The sequence below is a fragment of the Podarcis pityusensis genome (assembly GCF_964106645.2).
Source record: "Podarcis pityusensis genome assembly, chromosome: 3".
In the NCBI taxonomy this organism is placed as follows: domain Eukaryota; kingdom Metazoa; phylum Chordata; class Lepidosauria; order Squamata; family Lacertidae; genus Podarcis; species Podarcis pityusensis.
Genome location: NC_138026.1, coordinates 33,529,583 through 33,546,410, shown reverse-complemented (window position 1 = coordinate 33,546,410; position 16,828 = coordinate 33,529,583). Strand labels below are relative to the sequence as shown.

At 42.3% G+C, this 16,828-nt stretch overlaps 1 protein-coding gene across 6 annotated transcripts in view; it reads left to right on the top strand.

The window, feature by feature from the left end:
* The window catches only part of KHDRBS2 (KH RNA binding domain containing, signal transduction associated 2), a 448,147-nt gene that overhangs the window by 320,361 nt on the left and 110,958 nt on the right, over window positions 1-16,828 (top strand). For all 6 annotated transcript variants that reach the window (XM_080998033.1, XM_080998036.1, XM_080998034.1 and 3 more), the window contains 2 exons: window positions 4,100-4,227; window positions 7,520-7,718. In XM_080998033.1, coding sequence (XP_080854159.1) covers window positions 4,100-4,227; window positions 7,520-7,718 — 327 coding nt within the window. The remainder of the gene's footprint in view (window positions 1-4,099; window positions 4,228-7,519; window positions 7,719-16,828) is intronic.

Sequence of the window (16,828 nt, the reverse complement as noted above, 5' to 3'; positions counted from 1 at the left end):
AGACATTAAACAATGATTTTCTGACAATATGGTTCTTAAAGGCCTTATTTGCTTTAACCTTGTCATACCATAAATATGCATGCCATCCAAAGGTATTGTTAAACCCTTCCATATCTAACACATCAGTGTCTTCAAGAAGTAGCCAGTCTTTTAGCCAGCAAAACGCTGCGGCTTCATAGTACAACTTTAAGTCTGGCAGGGCAAAGCCCCCTCTTTGTTTTGCATCGGTTAATATCTTAAACTTAATTCTGGGCTTTTTGCCCTGCCAGACAAACTTAGAAATGTCTCTCTGCCACTTCTGAAAGCACTCCGTTTTGTCCAAAACCTGAAGTGTTTGAAATAAGAACAACATCCTTGGCAATACATTCATCTTGATAGCAGCAATTCGGCCTAACAAAGAAAGTTTCAATTTTGACCAACTATCTAAGTCTCTCTTAATTTCTGTCCAACATTTTTCATAATTGTCCTTAAATAGACTTAGATTTTTTGCTGTTATGTTTACCCCTAGGTATTTTACTTTTTTAACCACATTAAGTTCCGTCTCATTCTGAAACCGTTCTGACTCTGTATTAGTCAAGTTTTTCCCCAAAACCTTAGTTTTCTGTTTATTTAATTTAAATCCAGCCACCCGACCAAAGTCATTAATCAGTTGTAATACTCTTTTCGTACTGGGCTCTGGCTTCTGCAAGGTCAAAACCAGGTCATCTGCAAAAGCTTTTAATTTATATTGTTTCTGACCGACCTGGATTCCTTCCACCAACTGGTCCCTTCTAATCATGTTCAATAGCACTTCCAGAACCGAAATAAATAACAAAGGGGAAATAGGGCAACCTTGTCGTGTCCCTTTTTCAATTTTAAACTCTTCTGTAACCACATTATTAACTATCAGTTTAGCTTTCTGTTCTGAATATATCGCCTCAATCCCATTCTCAAAACCCCGTCCCACTCCCATCTCTTTTAAATTTCCCATCATAAATTTCCAGGAGATATTGTCAAAGGCCTTCTCCGCATCTATAAAAATTAAAACTGCTTTTGTATTTATGTCTGTTTGCAAAAGTTCCAAAATGTCAATAATGTTCCTTGTATTAGCAAACAGATGTCTTCCTGGGAGAAAGCCAGCCTGGTCCTTATGAATTACTTCATTTAAAACTTTTTTAAATCTATTTGCCAAAATGTCTGCAAATATTTTGTAATCCACATTTAAAAGAGAGATGGGACGGTAGTTCTTAAGTTGTGTCTTTTCAGCTTCCGACTTTGGTATTAATGTGATAAACGCTTCCTTCCACGACTCCGGTGCCCTCCTCCCCTCCATAATTTCATTGCTGACCTCCATCAAAGGTTGTATCAAATAGTCTTTCAATGTCTTATAGTACTTGGAGGTCAGCCCATCTGGTCCTGGAGATTTGCCAAGTTGCATGTTCTGGATAGCTTGTTCGATCTCCTGTCGTGTTATTTTAGAGTTCAGGATTGTCCTATTTTCTTGTGACAATTTAGATAGTCCGTTTTTTGCCAAAAATTGTTTAATCTCAACATCATCTTGCGGCCCTTGGTGTATAAACAATAATAAACCATTAAAAATATTTTTCAAGATGAAACAAAACCTACAGTAAGATGGAAAATAATGTTTATTTTTGTATACTTCCACTTTATTTATATTTGAAAAAAATTATCCTACTTTTTCTAATTGCAGTCTTTGATCAGATCCTCAAAACTAATCTTATGCAACATGTGGTAAATCTAGCAATGACATTGAAGTGGGGGAGAAAGGCAGTTTAAAGCAAGGTTTGAATACAGCGAGATGGGAGTTTGGAAAGGCTCTGCTATGTTAGGTTTTTGGGTGTTAGCTTTTCTGTTGTACTGGTCTCTGATATTTCTCCTTGTTAAGACTGGCTTGTTTGTTTTCTTTAAAATGCAACTCCTCAACCTTCTCTGGAAGGTGGAGACAGTCTAGTTTTCCAGTGGGAGGCTTGTCCACTGACTTCTTTCAATTCTTCTTCAAGGAGATCAGACGTCACATATTCAGTGACCTGAATTCTAAATGGCTTGGTCCCTAAAAAAGTTCCCAACAGAGACCAGGTTCCATAACTATTATAGGTGGCACACTTTCTGTCTTCTTATTTGGTGTTACTAGATCTCATTATCGCAGAGTCTCACATAAAACATCCAGAAATATCAAGTTTCTCAATGACACCTCTACGTCTGTGGACTAAGAGAAGCCTATTGTCAGCTGTACTTCTTGATTGCTGTGGTACTTCAATTTGTTCCCTCACAGCATTGGATATCTCCATGCCAGCTCTTCATCAGATTCCCCATTTCATATGACAGAAGATTTGTTTACTGCAGCTATTGGCAGGAATGGGAACTAATGTGAAGGCATTTCTCTTTGATAAGCAAAATGTGCAGGCCAGCTCTTAGTTTGATATTAGAATTAAACCTCTCCTAATTATGAAGAACAAATAACATGGGATGCAACCCATGGGGAATGATAGCTCAAAGGAAGAATTCTGTGTGCAGAAACATCACATATAAGCTAAAAAGCCCTTTGGGATGCCTTTCTAGTAGCATGCCTTGGGGCTCAATACATCAGAGAATATTCCCCTGTCTTTTTGTGATTACGGCAAAATGAAACCACTTTGATATACATTTTTCTCCTTTTTTATAACTGTGTAGGTAGTGCTATTACAAATCTATAGCAAACTGTCACTGTAAGCCACAGTGCTGTGTAAACAAATGACTGTGGTGCTTTCCCCCCCTTTTCTTAATGCAACAAAGGTGTCGCTTTTGAAACCAGACTGGTCTTTCTGCCACTGGAGCGTTCTCTCTTTTTGCTTTCTTTGTCATTACTTAGAGGTTGCAAAGAGGAATTTTTACCCCCTCCTTTTTCTTTCTTCTTTTTTTTTTTGAAGGCTTAATTAATCTGGTGTGCTGTTTTCCTACCTGAAAGCCACCAAATGCATTAGAGTCTTTACAGTACAGCAGCAGACATAAGAGAGTGGTGCTAATGCACATTTTTTTAAAATGACTGCTGTAGAATTACTACACATTTTCTCTGGTGGGCATCTTATGTAATTCTGTTATCAGATTCAGAAGAAACGTTGGTTCAGTCTTCTGCTTACTGGTTCAGAAGCAGCACACAGAGTGCTCTGGAATTAGTGCACTGAGATTTTATTTGGAAGGCTGTGCCTCATGCGACTTCACTGTGTAATATTTTCCAAATTAATGCAGTTTTTAAGGCTTGAAGGCAGAAACTCCCATTTTGAAGACATTTGCGGCTCTGTTATGAAGACGATTATTTGACGACAGAAATGGTCAAAGATCATTAGGTTCATTGCTACTAAAATATCCTGTTAGTTCTTTCACAGTATAGATTAGGCTTTCTCCTAGGTCCAAGTGACAGCTTCGTAAAGGATTGTTCTAAAGGAGAAGGGGAGGCATAGGATCATACCTACTGACATAGAAGTTCCTATTTGCACTGAGGCATATGTGCATACTCTAAATGTGTATAAGCTCCTTGGTATGATCCATACTCTCCATTTTTGTACACTCCACTTTTGTAGGATGTTGACTGCACAAAGGATTGATTACTTGGATTTGGGTGTATAAGCATAGCACCCTTGGCAATCATGACCTTGAACATGTGGAGGTCAAAGGTAGAATCAGTGAATACAGTTCCATCCTATTCTCCATGGATTGTTTTCTCAACTAGATGACTGTCTATACTAGGTGTCTGCACATGGTTTCCATATGCGCAAACAAGGTAGGTTTAAGGCTGAAATCCTAAGCACACTGGCGAAGGAGCAAGGTGTATTCAGCTCAGCTGAACATATATGGGTGTGAATGTGCTTAGTATAATGGGATAAGCAATAACTTTTATTGGTTCATAGTGCACTGCATATATTTGAATAATGTATCCATGTAAAATATTTAGGGTTTTCCCCCCAAGAACAAAACAAAACAAAACACTCTTCTTATAAAAAAAATATCATTTAAGCCTATATATATATATATATATATATATATATATCTCCAATTATTTTGAAATCAAAAGTGACCCAAGTTATACAGATGACAGGATGTTCTTCTGCCTACTCCTTTCCAGGACTATAATGATGAAATCCGTCAAGAGCAATTGAGAGAATTATCATATCTAAATGGTTCAGAAGAGTCAGCTCGTGGACGAGCGATGCGGGGAAGAGGGATCCGGGTTCCTCCTGCAGCTCCTTCAAGGTCAGTTGCGTTTGCTCTTCTTTACAACCACGTTAACAGGTAAACAGTAGCTGCAACTCTAGGTACAGATGGTGTTATTTAAATCGACCACAATTTGGATAAGCTGCAGAATCTCACACTTGGGGACCAAATTGACCTCCATGGGCCACTTATCTTTAAGAGCTTCTGCCTGTCTGGAACGTGTTCTGGAACACTTATTGCCTCTTGCTTCCTTCAAGGAGGGTGGAGGTTTTTGCATGGCTTTTGCATGGCTGGAATATAGCCTCCCCTGCAAAGGTAAGATTCATGTCCATTCTTTTGCCCACTTTAAATCTGGCACCACACATCACTAGTATATGTCACTGGAAGGTTGCTCACAAGGAGATGCAAGGTTCCCTACTCCTCAGTCAAAAAGACTGACAGGAAAAAAAATGGGAGTTTTCTTTCTATGTTTTCTTTCAAACAAACCTTCTCACTGAACTTCTAACTGAGGTTGAAATACAAGGGAATTTAAAATCAGTTTGAGAGTGAACTAATGACTGCTGTGACTAAATTCCAGACCAATATGCAAGTTAGTTATGGCTTAAGTCCCAGGGTTTTAAGTGACAGATTGGGGGTCCATATGTAAACAAAACTGAGCACCCCTGGCTAAATCCATACAACTTAAAGCCTTCCTGTTTGGTAGGGGCTTGCTTTTCACAGAGACTTTAAAGAACTGCTTTGTTAAATTAGGTCCTTAAATAAGTTACGAACGTCATACTCAGAATCAGAAGCAATTCAAGGAACCTTTCCTAGGCCCAGTTACAATTTCACAAAATACTTTTATGTCATGTTACATTAATTTAGGAGTCATTTCATTTGCCGTAGAAGGACTTAACTGACTGCTGATGCATTTTAATAGGAGACGTTCAGGGCTAACAAATGGATCTCTTGAGCTTATAAAGCGGCAGTGTGCGGTAGACTGACTCATTACCTTTATTTTACGTTTTGCAAGCTCCTGTAAGTGTTTGTCCTTCTGTCATTATTTCTATTACCTCAAAGTAATTTTAAGCTCTTGGCCGAGTGCTTTCAAAGACTGAATGAGAAGAATCCTGGTTGCATGTTTTTTTTAAGTTGTAGGTTCAGTTTGCCTTTTCAACCATCATGAGATAGCCCTTTGTAGACATTTACCTTTATAAGCAATTGTGGCTGCACCTGCCAGTCCTGCTCCCATGGCACATGCTTTGGATATCACATCTGCGCAGAAGCCTATATGCATAAATTTCAATACATGTAGGCATAAACTATACAGTCTCTACTTTCAGTTTTGCAGGGTTTAGATGGTTCAGTTTATACTACACGTGAAAATCCTTAGATGTGTAGATCTGGTGTCCAATGTATGGGCAGTGGGAATGCCCAGGAGGTGAGGCTAGCAGGTATGATCACAATCCTTCCCTACATGTACATAACTACATAGACCTATTAAGTTCAGCCCTTCATTATTGCAAGAATAGGAAGCACAATCCTCTCAATAAAGCCAGGAACTTTCATTTGAAATTTTGTTATGTTACTTAACCCATCTTATTACTTCTATGGTTGTTAATAATCGTCTACTGTTGTTCTATCTAAATGCAATTCATTTCTCTTTGTTCTAGAGATTACCTAATTCTCCTGTCTCTCTGATATCACTCTGCCTCCCAGTGATCTATTTATATAGAGAAAAATAATATTCTCTGTCAGTTTTCATTAATGCTGGAATGAGCAAATCAGGTTGTTTGAATCTAGTCTCCTTAAATTGTATTCTTCAGTCCCACTGTGGTTTGAAATTGAGTTCCTACAAAACAAACCTTTCCTTGGCTAGTTTGACTACTTCCCTTTATCTCTGTATTTATAAAGGCATTAGATTTTGCTACATTATTATTATTATTATTATTATTATTATTATTATTAACCTATTGAATCCTGCTTGTAGTATAATTCCAATTTACGATTGTTAATTAATATAGGTGGAATATTCATCACTTAACGAAGGGACTAGGCATATGAAAAAGATACTGTATATATGTTTCTACAAATAAGAATACTTATTACACTTGTCAGTATTCTACATGCTGTTTCTGCAAAGTCACAAAATGGGAAGCACAAGGGAGCCTCCTGAGAAAAAGCCCACCCCACCCTCCCACTATATATAAGGGTCTGGTGACTTCTCTTTCAGTGTAACTGAAGACGTGTACATGTACACGAAAGCTTATACCAAGAACAAACTTAGTTGGTCTCTAAGGTGCTACTGGACAATTTTTTAATTTTTTAAAATATATTTTGACTGTGTCAGACCAACACGGCTACCTACCTGAATCTGAAATGAACTAGTCATTCTACAATTACTTTTCTATGATGCATTCTTCCCTTACTTTCTTCTCACAATACACTGCAATTTATTTATTTTAGAAAATATCTTCTCTATTTTCTGGCCCCCAAAATGACTTTCGGGAGTCTTCTAAATTGAAAACAAAGAAAACAAAATAAAAGCAAGTGTAACTTGCCAATTAAATGGTTAAAACAACAGCATGAGTTGGGCATAAAGCAACTGGGTCAGATTAAAAATACATTGCTCCAGCAGGAGGTTAACACAGATCAAAAACCAAATGGAAATAAAAGACCGCTGAAAAAGTCAAGAGAAAGGGAGCTGACTGAACCTCTTTGGGGAGGGCATTAGACAATCTGGATTCTGCTTTTGATCTACTTGATCCTGTAAAGGGATACAACTGGCATACAAACCACAGCTGAGCAAAGACAATAATATAGAGATTATGTAGGTTATTCTTTGAGGAAATAGTTGATGAAAGGTCTTGTCCAACAGCTAATATCTGTCACCTACCAACGTTCCTTCCAAACATCACCTCCTTTGTTCATTCCCCATCTATCTAAACATAGCCCAGCTGAACTGCCTTTATTCCATGAAACCTTTCAGTTGGCACTATCGTTCTACCTAGGGCGAACAAATACCAAGTATGCGAGCAGCGCTGAAAATTTAATGATGATACGAGTGCTTTGAGAGGGGGGGTTGTCAAATTCATTTTCTGTAACCTGTTGCATCGTATATAAATTGATTAACGCTTACCCTAAAAATGTGTGATAGATTTCGTTTCAGGTGTGGTCAGCCTATAGCTCTCTGGGTGGAGTTGTTAAACTCCACCTCTAATCACCTCTTGCTAGCATGATGGAAGCCATAGTCTAGCAACATATGGAGGACCACAGGTTCCACATGCTTGTTTTATAGCTTTGCATTAAGGGCTCGTCTTCACATTAATGAGATTTCTCTGTTCCTTCTCAGGGGTCGTGGGAGTGCAATTCCTCCTCCACCACCACCTGGACGAGGAGCTCAAGTACCAAGAGGAACGCCTGCGACGCGTGGAGTACTCCCAGTCCCCCCTGTAGCCAGGGGGGTCCCAACCCCTCGAGCAAGAGGAGTTTCAGCAGTACCAGGTTACAGGCCACCCCCTCCGCCAGCACATGAACCCTATGAAGAATATGTAAGTACCTGTTTTCTTGATAACAACAAATGAACGAAATGAAATACATTTTTTTAAAATGTTGGCTATATTTGATGTCTTCACAATCACTGATTCGCAAGTTAATTGCACATCAGATACACAAACAAGCATGTGAAGTGTATCATTTGTACCATGGAGATGGATTTGGTGGTATGATTTCAGTACTAGTTTTTGCACAGTATGATCTTGACAATCATTGTGGTGCTGGGCCACCCCCAAGTGTATCCTTTATTTTAAACAGGTATATTCTGTTGTGAACTGTTTTGTCCTATGCCAATGCCACTTCCAGGTGTACAGACACCACGTGAGGTTTGTCTGTTCTGATCCCCTTGGGGTGATTCTTGGTATTATAGACCGCACTCTGCATTAAGCAAATTAACTATGGTGAATTGATATATGAAAGAATAGGATTTATCAGTGGCTGCTGTTAATTGTTCACCCAGCTGAACTATTCCATTTGTCTTTATTTTTCTGTGCTGCCTTGTAAAATTTCAGCATAGATAACCCATGATGGGGAAAGCATACCCTTAAAAAACAACAACACAATTTTGTGGTGTCGTCTTAAATAATTTCTGCCAAAACCAGAATTAGAAAGGATGAGTTCTTTGCTATTGCTCGTCTAACATTATAAATACTCCTCAGTTTTCTCAGCACCCTCTCAAATAGATCAACCTTTCAAAGTTGTTTTTTTTTTTAAGAATTCACATTTTTGTTTTATGTTGTGGCAGTGTTTAGAAAGAGACAATGAAATAGTTACGAAGCTTTTAAGTAAGCTCTGAACATCTTCAAGACTGAGAGGCAGCATATAAATTTTTGAAGGAAGGAAAAATGTGTACAGTGGTACCTCGGGTTACAAACTTAATTCATTCCAGAGGTCCGTTCTTAACCTGAGGCCCGCTTTCGCTAATGGGGCCTCCCGTGCCGCCGGCGCGCAATTTCTGTTCTCATCCTGGGGCAAAGTTCACAACCCAAGGTACTACTTCTGGGTTAGCAGAGTTTGTAACCTAAAGTGTTTGTAACCTGAAGCGTTTGTAACCTGAGGTACCACTGTGTGAGGCTTGCAGGCTTTTGAAAAGCTAATCATTGAGATTTTTTTCTCCTTAGGCTTGATATAGTAGCCTAATATGAGGGACAGTGGATTCTAATGGACAATAGGTAGTTCTGAGTATCTGGAATATGATGAATCGGATCCATCTAACATAGTGGAGCTCTTGAACCAGTTTTGCCTAGTCAGACAGACTTTTCATGAAGTTCCTTGGTAGAAGCAGTTTGTTTTCTTGTTTTAAACCGAAGGTACCAATGTGTTTTAAACCCTGCCAACATAATAGCTGCTTATCCATTATATTTTTATACAATCCAACCATAGTGAAACACTTTAAAGTTCAATTGATTTCCATTGGAGTTATAATTAAGCACATGCTTAGCTTTCCAACAGAAATCAATAGGACTTCATGTGCTTAACGTAGGCTGGATGGTGCCCTTATTTTTGTAGAGCTCAGGATGCCTGTTGATTTTAATGGGCCTTGCTCCCCAGTAATAAACTCATCAGCAGTGTACTAATGCTGGGAGCAGGGCTGTAGCCAGGGGGTGGTGAGGAAGGCCCCCGCCAGGGGCACAGGCGAGGGAGGGGAGCAAAATCAGCTTTAAAATATGTCCATAAAAATTAAATATTGGATTTTCTGTGAAAGAATTCATTACAAGGTGAAGTGCTTGAAGAATTGAATGTGTGGGGGTTGGGGTTGGAGGAGAGGCGGAAAGAAGAGCTAATTTGTCTGTGAGTAGCGGGCGCAATCTGGACAGTTCTGCCAGGGGTGCAAGATCACCTAGCCAAGGCTCTGGCTGGTAGGTTATCATGTGGAGAACGTAATTCCTCATTGCCTCTGTAAATTTAGATTTAACTTTGCACCCCAGTGAGTAATGCTAAACCAGTAGAAAAGACTTTGCTGAATGTCACCCAAATATCCTGGGTATTGGGATAGTGAAACCTTTTAATAATCTAACAAGGCATTTTTCATTTTCATACCAGTCCAGGAGCCAAAATACATATTTCAGTAATCAAAATACAACATTGGTGTTTGGAAGTGGTTGTCCGAAATTGTATTCCTATTTAGAATGAGCTATCCCAATGTCAATATGCTGCTGAGAAAGTACAAATTTTGGCAATGCAATCCTATATGTGTTGACTCTGAATTAGTTATCAATGTGCTCAGTGGGGTATTTCTGCTATATAAAAGTGCTTAAGAATGCAGTCATGAGTGAGGCAACCGCGTGTTTTCTGCCCTCTTAACTGCTACAGAATTAAATGTCTGCTTAAGTATCAAAGATGTATTAACACATGTTTTGTCTATTAAAAGCTGCAGTGCATGGTTGGTAGTCAGCTTCATGGGTCACAATATGTGCCTTAAGCATATTGGCAGCTTCATAAAATGAAATCCCCTCTAACTGAACTATTCATGAGGCCTGACTTATATCACTTGGGTTGTGGTTGCCACAGTGCTTGATAGTTTCTCAGATGCATATGTTGTTGCTGCTCTGTGGGTAGAAGAGCCATGATCCAAATGGTGACATAAGCTGTACATTTACAGGAAAACTCCAGCATGCTCATATTTCCCCTAGGTAATTTCCGTTAAGAAATTCTACTGGAGATCTCAAGGTGCTAAAAGGGCTGTGTAATCCCCCGTCCCATATTTTAAATGAATTTTAGTAACAAAAAAGCAGGTTCCAGAAAAAAAATAAAAATAAGGTGGTTGTTTTTTTTTTAAAAATCACAATTGCCAAGAAGTATAGGATATAGCTATGCAATCTATTAAGTCCATAATAAAAACAACCAAGAGGAAAAGGCTGTGTGGTCTGTAATTACAAAGTGTGTTCTCCCTCATGGAGAGCACAGGTTGCGGGCGGGGCTGACAAGACACCTCACTGTTACTAGGCAAATGGTTTGGCCATCCTGTAAGCAGGGGCGGGCTGTTACTGGGGTAATTTAGATGTTGCCAATTAGTGATTGACAGCCCTATTTGTTAAATACAAGGCATGCAGCAACGGCCGTCCTCTTTCGCTGCATGCTTCGGATCACCAGGAGCACTTGGACCGTGGAGTTATCTTCTCATTGTCTGGTTACATTTCTTTATTTCCCCCTTCTCTTTAATCCTCTCTAGTCCCTTAGTTAATTTAATTCCACCCCTTTTCTTTTCCTCTTTGATTTCCCACCCCACCCCTTACCCTGCCCTTTGAGAAGATCCTCCCTGTACCTGTGAGCGCAGCCTGTGCGTAATCCTCCTGGGCTTGCCTTTCCCAATAGGGAGAGAGCCCCCATTTAGGGGCTTTCTTTTGCAGAAAGGTTTCCCTCATTTTGCCTGTTTGTTAATTGTGGGGCTAGACAGGACTGTTCCCAGCCTAGCTGGAATCACTTTCGTTTTTAGTATCCCCAAAGGTGGCTTTATTTTGGGTGTGTGCAGCGCTGTTGGCCGAATTTTAATCTAGCCTTGGGCAGGAGCACCATTTTGAGCTTCCTTTAATATTGCAATGAGTCAAAGATTTTTAAGAGCAGAAGCAGTGAGGCCTACATTCAGGCCTAAGCCTGCTGCAGTTAGCAGTAAATTGTGAAGTCTCTGTGACATGTGACTCATTCTCTAAGAATGTATCTTGCTTGCAGGCTCAGTTGCTATTGCATATTTGGGGCAGACAGAGTGGAGCCAGGGTCTCTGTGCCTCCAATGACTATGAGCACTCTGTGTATGCTCTTTAACTATGCTGTTTCTGAACAAGTTTATTTTCTTAAAGTTTGTTTTGCCCTGATAGTAGCTACCACTATTTTAGAGAGGAATTGTGACTTAGTGGCTAGAGGACAGGACTAGGTCCTGGGAGACAGGGTTCATTTCCCCCTCTTAGCCACGGTTATAACAAAACAAACTGCTCCTTTTGGACTATTCTGTGGCTGGGTAGTTGGGCCCATCATTGCCCCCCCCCAAGAAAGGAAATAAAAAGAAATTTGGGTTTCTTGAGGAGGTGCTTCCCTCTAAAAGGGCAAGCAGGTGTACCTGGTCAGGCGGTGGGGTGCCTCGAGCTTGCTATTTCACTGGAAACATTTATGCCTGGCCTAGCAGGTGATCCTAGGGCTTTGCCCTAGAATTCGATGGCCTAGAAGCGTTTCCGGCCTGAATAGTGTCCCCATGTGGTGCATGAAGCATTGGTTTCACCGGTTCCTTACATTGTTTAGTTTTTTGCAGACTATGACAGGGCTTTTGCAGATGCCTCAAGAGCTTGCCTTTCCTGCAGAGGATGACCTGCGGACGCCTCAAGTGCCTTCTTCCATAAGGAAGCATCTTTGGAGGCTGCGATCTAGGAGGAGGGCAAAGAGGAGCAGGGATGATGATTCAGACATCACCTTGGACCTCTACAGGGGTCAGGGTGAGGTTGTCCTGGGTCTTTAGGGATCATCCTGGATAGATCAGCTGGTCAGCGCATAGTGCCGGTAATGCCTAGGTTGCAGGATTGGTTCCTGTATGGGACAGCTACATGCCCCCCATTGCTCTATCTGGACACTTAGGTCCAGTGTCGAGGGCCTTTTGGTGGTTCCCTCACTGCGACGGATGTAACGGGTGCCATGTTTGCAATATGCAAGTGGGAAAAAGCACCTTTGCGTGCCCGCATTGCAGTTTGCTCTGTGTGTTGCAGGGCACGGCGCTGCACGGGCTGCATTTGCATTGCATTGCGTGAGAGATTGCATTTGCATTGCACGGAGGGTGTGTGCATTGCACGGAGGGTGTGTGCGCGCATTGCACGGAGGGTGTAGTTGCACTGCACGGAGTGTGTGCGCATTGCATGGAGGGTGTTTTTTGCATTGCACAGAGTGTGTTTTTGCATTGCACAGAGTGTGCATCGCACAGAGTGTGTAGTTGCATTGAACGGAGTGGGTAGTTGAATTGCACGGAGTGGGTAGTTGCATTGAACAGAGTGTGTAGTTGTGTTGCACGGAGTGGGTAGTTGCATTACACGGATTGTAGTTGCATTGCATGGAGTGTGTGCACTGCATGGAGTGTGCTTTTGCATTGCACAGAGTGTGTGTCTGAAAAAGAAGCTGGCTCGGCGGCAGCTTTGTCGGGACTTCTTTAGGGGTTCTGGCCAGCGTCGGCCCTGTAAATTTACATATCATGATGGCAGCACAAGATGCCCCCTGCCCAAGCGGGGGCTGGAAGCTGGCAAGCAATAGCTCAATACCTTTTGCCCATATTCCCATTTTATTTAGGGATCCAGATGGATATCGCTGCTAAAACATACCACTTGCCTATGGAGAAGCTGTCTGCCTTGAAGGAAGTTATTTTGTAATACTTCCTCTGTAGCAAGTGATGCTTCATCAGATCCGATCTTGCTGGGTCACTTAATTAATCTTGCATGCAGAGTGGTTGCCCCAGGCCACCCCTTCCATTCCCGCTAGGCCAGGCGGCCTGAGGTCCCCTTACCTTCGTGTATGCTTACCAAGTGAGGTGATAGGCAGATCTCATGCGATGGTTGCAATTCCAAAATGAATGCAATAGTAGTTCGCCATGGCAGGATACCTTGAACCTGCACAGGGATTTTCAGGTTCATGCTGATGCTGCTGGATCTTTGCCCTTTGGTTTTTTATTTCAGGGGCTGCTGGTGTGCATAGCCATGGCCTCAAGCCCGGTGTGGTGAAGCAATCATGTGACCTAACTTTTCTTGAGTTTTCCCCATTGTAGTAGCAGTTCACAGGTGGCCCGAGGAGTTCAGTGACCATCGGATCTGCTTTTGGTCTGATAACCAGGCAGTGGTGAGCGTCTTGGCAAAACAGTCCTCACGCTCCAGCAGAGTCTCCGCCCCTCCGCTCACGCTTCAAGCTGCGCTGCTTAAGGTTTAATATTGTGCTTTATGCTCTCCTGATTATGGGATCCTCTAATGATGTTGCTGACACTCTATCCCATTTTCAGATGGAGCGCTTCAGATCCTGGGCTCCAGACACTCAGCTACTGCCAGACTTTTCCAGACCACCTGTGGCACTTTGACAACAATTAGTTGTCAATTACAGAGAGCAGCAGCTTCCATTTCCCCTTCTGCTTTTAGCTCTTATGAGAAGGCCTGGATGGATTTCTTAGCCTTAAGCTGGCAGTCCTCGGCCATTCAGAAGAACTGGCCCCCATCCTCTGAGCAGATCCTGCAGTATTTGGTCCACCTGCTGCAGATTGGATGTGCTGTTAAAACTATCAGTTTTCAGTCCGCTGCAATGTCTGTTATAGTAAAGCTTTAATTTGCAGAGACCCTTGTATAAAGTCTGTCATGCGCAGGGCCTTGGAAGGTTGGAATAGGCTCCAACCTCATAGGACAGTGGGCAGGACGTCGGTCAATTTTTACCTATGCAGTATCTGCAACAAGTTATAACTTGTCTGCTGTTTAAAGATCAAGGCGAGACTCCTTTCAGTATTCCATTGCATTTTTGGTGCACTGAGGGTTGGGGAAATTGTGTTGGAGCCAGCACAGGGCTGAGAGTCTGGAGGCTTATTACTTCAGGACTTTTCCTTATCTGTTTTGGAGCTGGTCATTAGAGTGGGGAACTCTAAAACAGACCTAGTGGGCAGGAGTGCCACCATCAGGCTTTCCCTTGCCCAGTTATGGATACCAGAAATATTTGGCTTTTCATTCCCCTGGGGGTTGGCCCGCTCCTAGTGCATGAAAATGGGTTCCCGTTAGCCAGGCATCAGTGTGCTTACGTCGTCCGCCAGTTACTATGGCCTGCGGCTTGCCTACCACTGAACACGCCTCATTCCTTTCGAATAGGGCTGCTGCAAAGGCTGCACACTGGGGGCCTGTCAGTAGACAGGATTGTGAATATTGGTCATTGGAAGTCTGATGCTGACAAGGGTTACATCAGGAAGTGTCACCAATGATGTCTGTGCTGATGCCTGTCTGTTATTTCCTTTTTTCATAGGAGCAGCTGTGCACATTTAGATTGGTGGTTGAGCAGGCCAGAAAGCATGGTAATAAGGCGGTGGAAAATAAATAAAATAAAGTAAAATAAATAAATAAATAAATAAAGCATTGTACACTGGGCTGGCAAGCACGCTGACGAGTCTGGACTGGGGCGCCATCTCAGTCTTCCTGCCCAAGTGAACATATACTGGGTGTCCAGATGGGGAATGCTTTGGGAGGAGTTCCTTCCTTTGGTGCGGTTGAGTGTGACCTGTACAGGTCCTCCCGCAGTGCTAGTGGTGCAGCTGGACGAGAATGACTTGCCGTCTTCTTACAGCATAAGTTTGCGTTCCTGCATGCAGGAGGACTTGGATGAGTTGATGGCAGCTCTCCCTGGACTCAAAATAATTTAAGGCATTGGTTCAAGGTAGTCTGGAGGGGGGGTCGGAGCACCTGTCCCCTCCAATGCACAAAGGTAATCCTTTAAAGGAATCCAAGGATTCGCCATGCTTTTGTCGACCCCTTTGGAGGGGTAGGGCCACGCAAGGGTCCCTGGAGCATTTGGGGTGCGCTTGAGTCTGATCCTGGTTCATTGCTCCCCCACAATGTTTGCTTGTACTGACGATATGGTGGGGCCCAGTCGTCAGTGCTGCCCTGCTGATAGTCAGAACCAATGCCTAGACAAACTACCACCGAGCAGGCCAGAAAGCATGTTAATAAGGCGGTGGAAAATAAAATAAAATAACAAATAAATAAAATAACAAATAAATATATAAAATATATAAAATATATAAAAATAAAATAACAGTGGTTCTGTGATATTGCACCCTGCTATTTCCTTCAAGGCTGTTGCCCTCTTTAGGGCAGATGGGGTGCATCTTTCCCCTATGGGGAACGACACCTGGCTGGATGCGGTTGCTTTGGGATTGAAGGAAGGGTTGCATTTGTGAGTGGTTTGGCGGTGAGCTTCAGTGCTCAGTTGGCGGTTAGGCATTGGTCTGGAATTGGTTGCTGGGGGGTATGGATTTGGCTGTGCCTGCCCCCCAAAATGCTGCTGCTGGTGGAGGGGTATGGATTCGGCTGTGCCTGCCCCTCCAAAATGCTGCTGCTGAAGGGTTTTACCGTTAAAGGAACCCAGGGGCTCCCCCATGCTTTTGTCCGAAACCCCCTGGCAAGGGGCTAGGGCCACGCAAGCCCCTGGGAGCATGCTGGGGAGAGGTGAGGCATGGTTCCCAGTCCCGTCTCTCTCCCCAGGTGACTTACCCTTCCTGACTTCGCGGGGGGTGCGAATGTCAGAGCTGTCCCCGTGCGGGGGCAGTTAGTGCTAGCAATGCCTAAGCAACCACTCACATTGCTGTATTTGAATAAAGTTGTGGCCAAAATTATGCCAAAAACCTTAAACAAAAATTAATTGTCAATTGTGTTTTTCTTGGGGGGGGGTGTCTTGGGGACCTCGACGCGCAAAGTATTCCATGGTCTAAATAAAAATAATTACAAAATTTTAATTCAAAAAAGAAGATAGAAAATAACCTTGGTGGGGGCCATTTAGACCATCAGTGCTTCTGCCAATGTGGGCTGTTGAGTGCCTCATTTATTGTTACTGGGGCGTTCCAACATCTGATGAAACAGATGACTATATGGGCTGGGAAATGCCAATAAGTCGCAGTTATAACTAATGAGGAAGGTGAATAATGTATTTGGTGAATTGAAAATACCAATACATGTATTTGGTAAATTGAAATAACATTGTGCACGGATATTGGACGAAAAGTATTCAGAGTGAGGATAGCGGTGAGCCGCATCTTAATTGCATCTTTTTAAACCCACATTTTAAGCAAGAGTGACTTGAGCACATGACCATGAACCACAGAGAACCACGTTTAATTTGAGAGACCTTATTTATTAATGTGTGCTGTTAAGGTATGGGGGAACATAAATGAGCTCTTTGATGAGTTTCTTGTTCTATATTGCATCAACACATCTGTTGGGTGGGTGGGAATACATTCCTGGGTTTACTCGGCAGGATGGTTGATTTTCACTTTTCTTCACACTGAGGCAATTAGCATTGATGGAATACCCACCCATTGACTACATACTTTCTAAAATCACCGAGAAGTCCCCAAACCTCCCTGAGACAAAAGTGAGCCCTGTATTTTTGTGAAACACGTA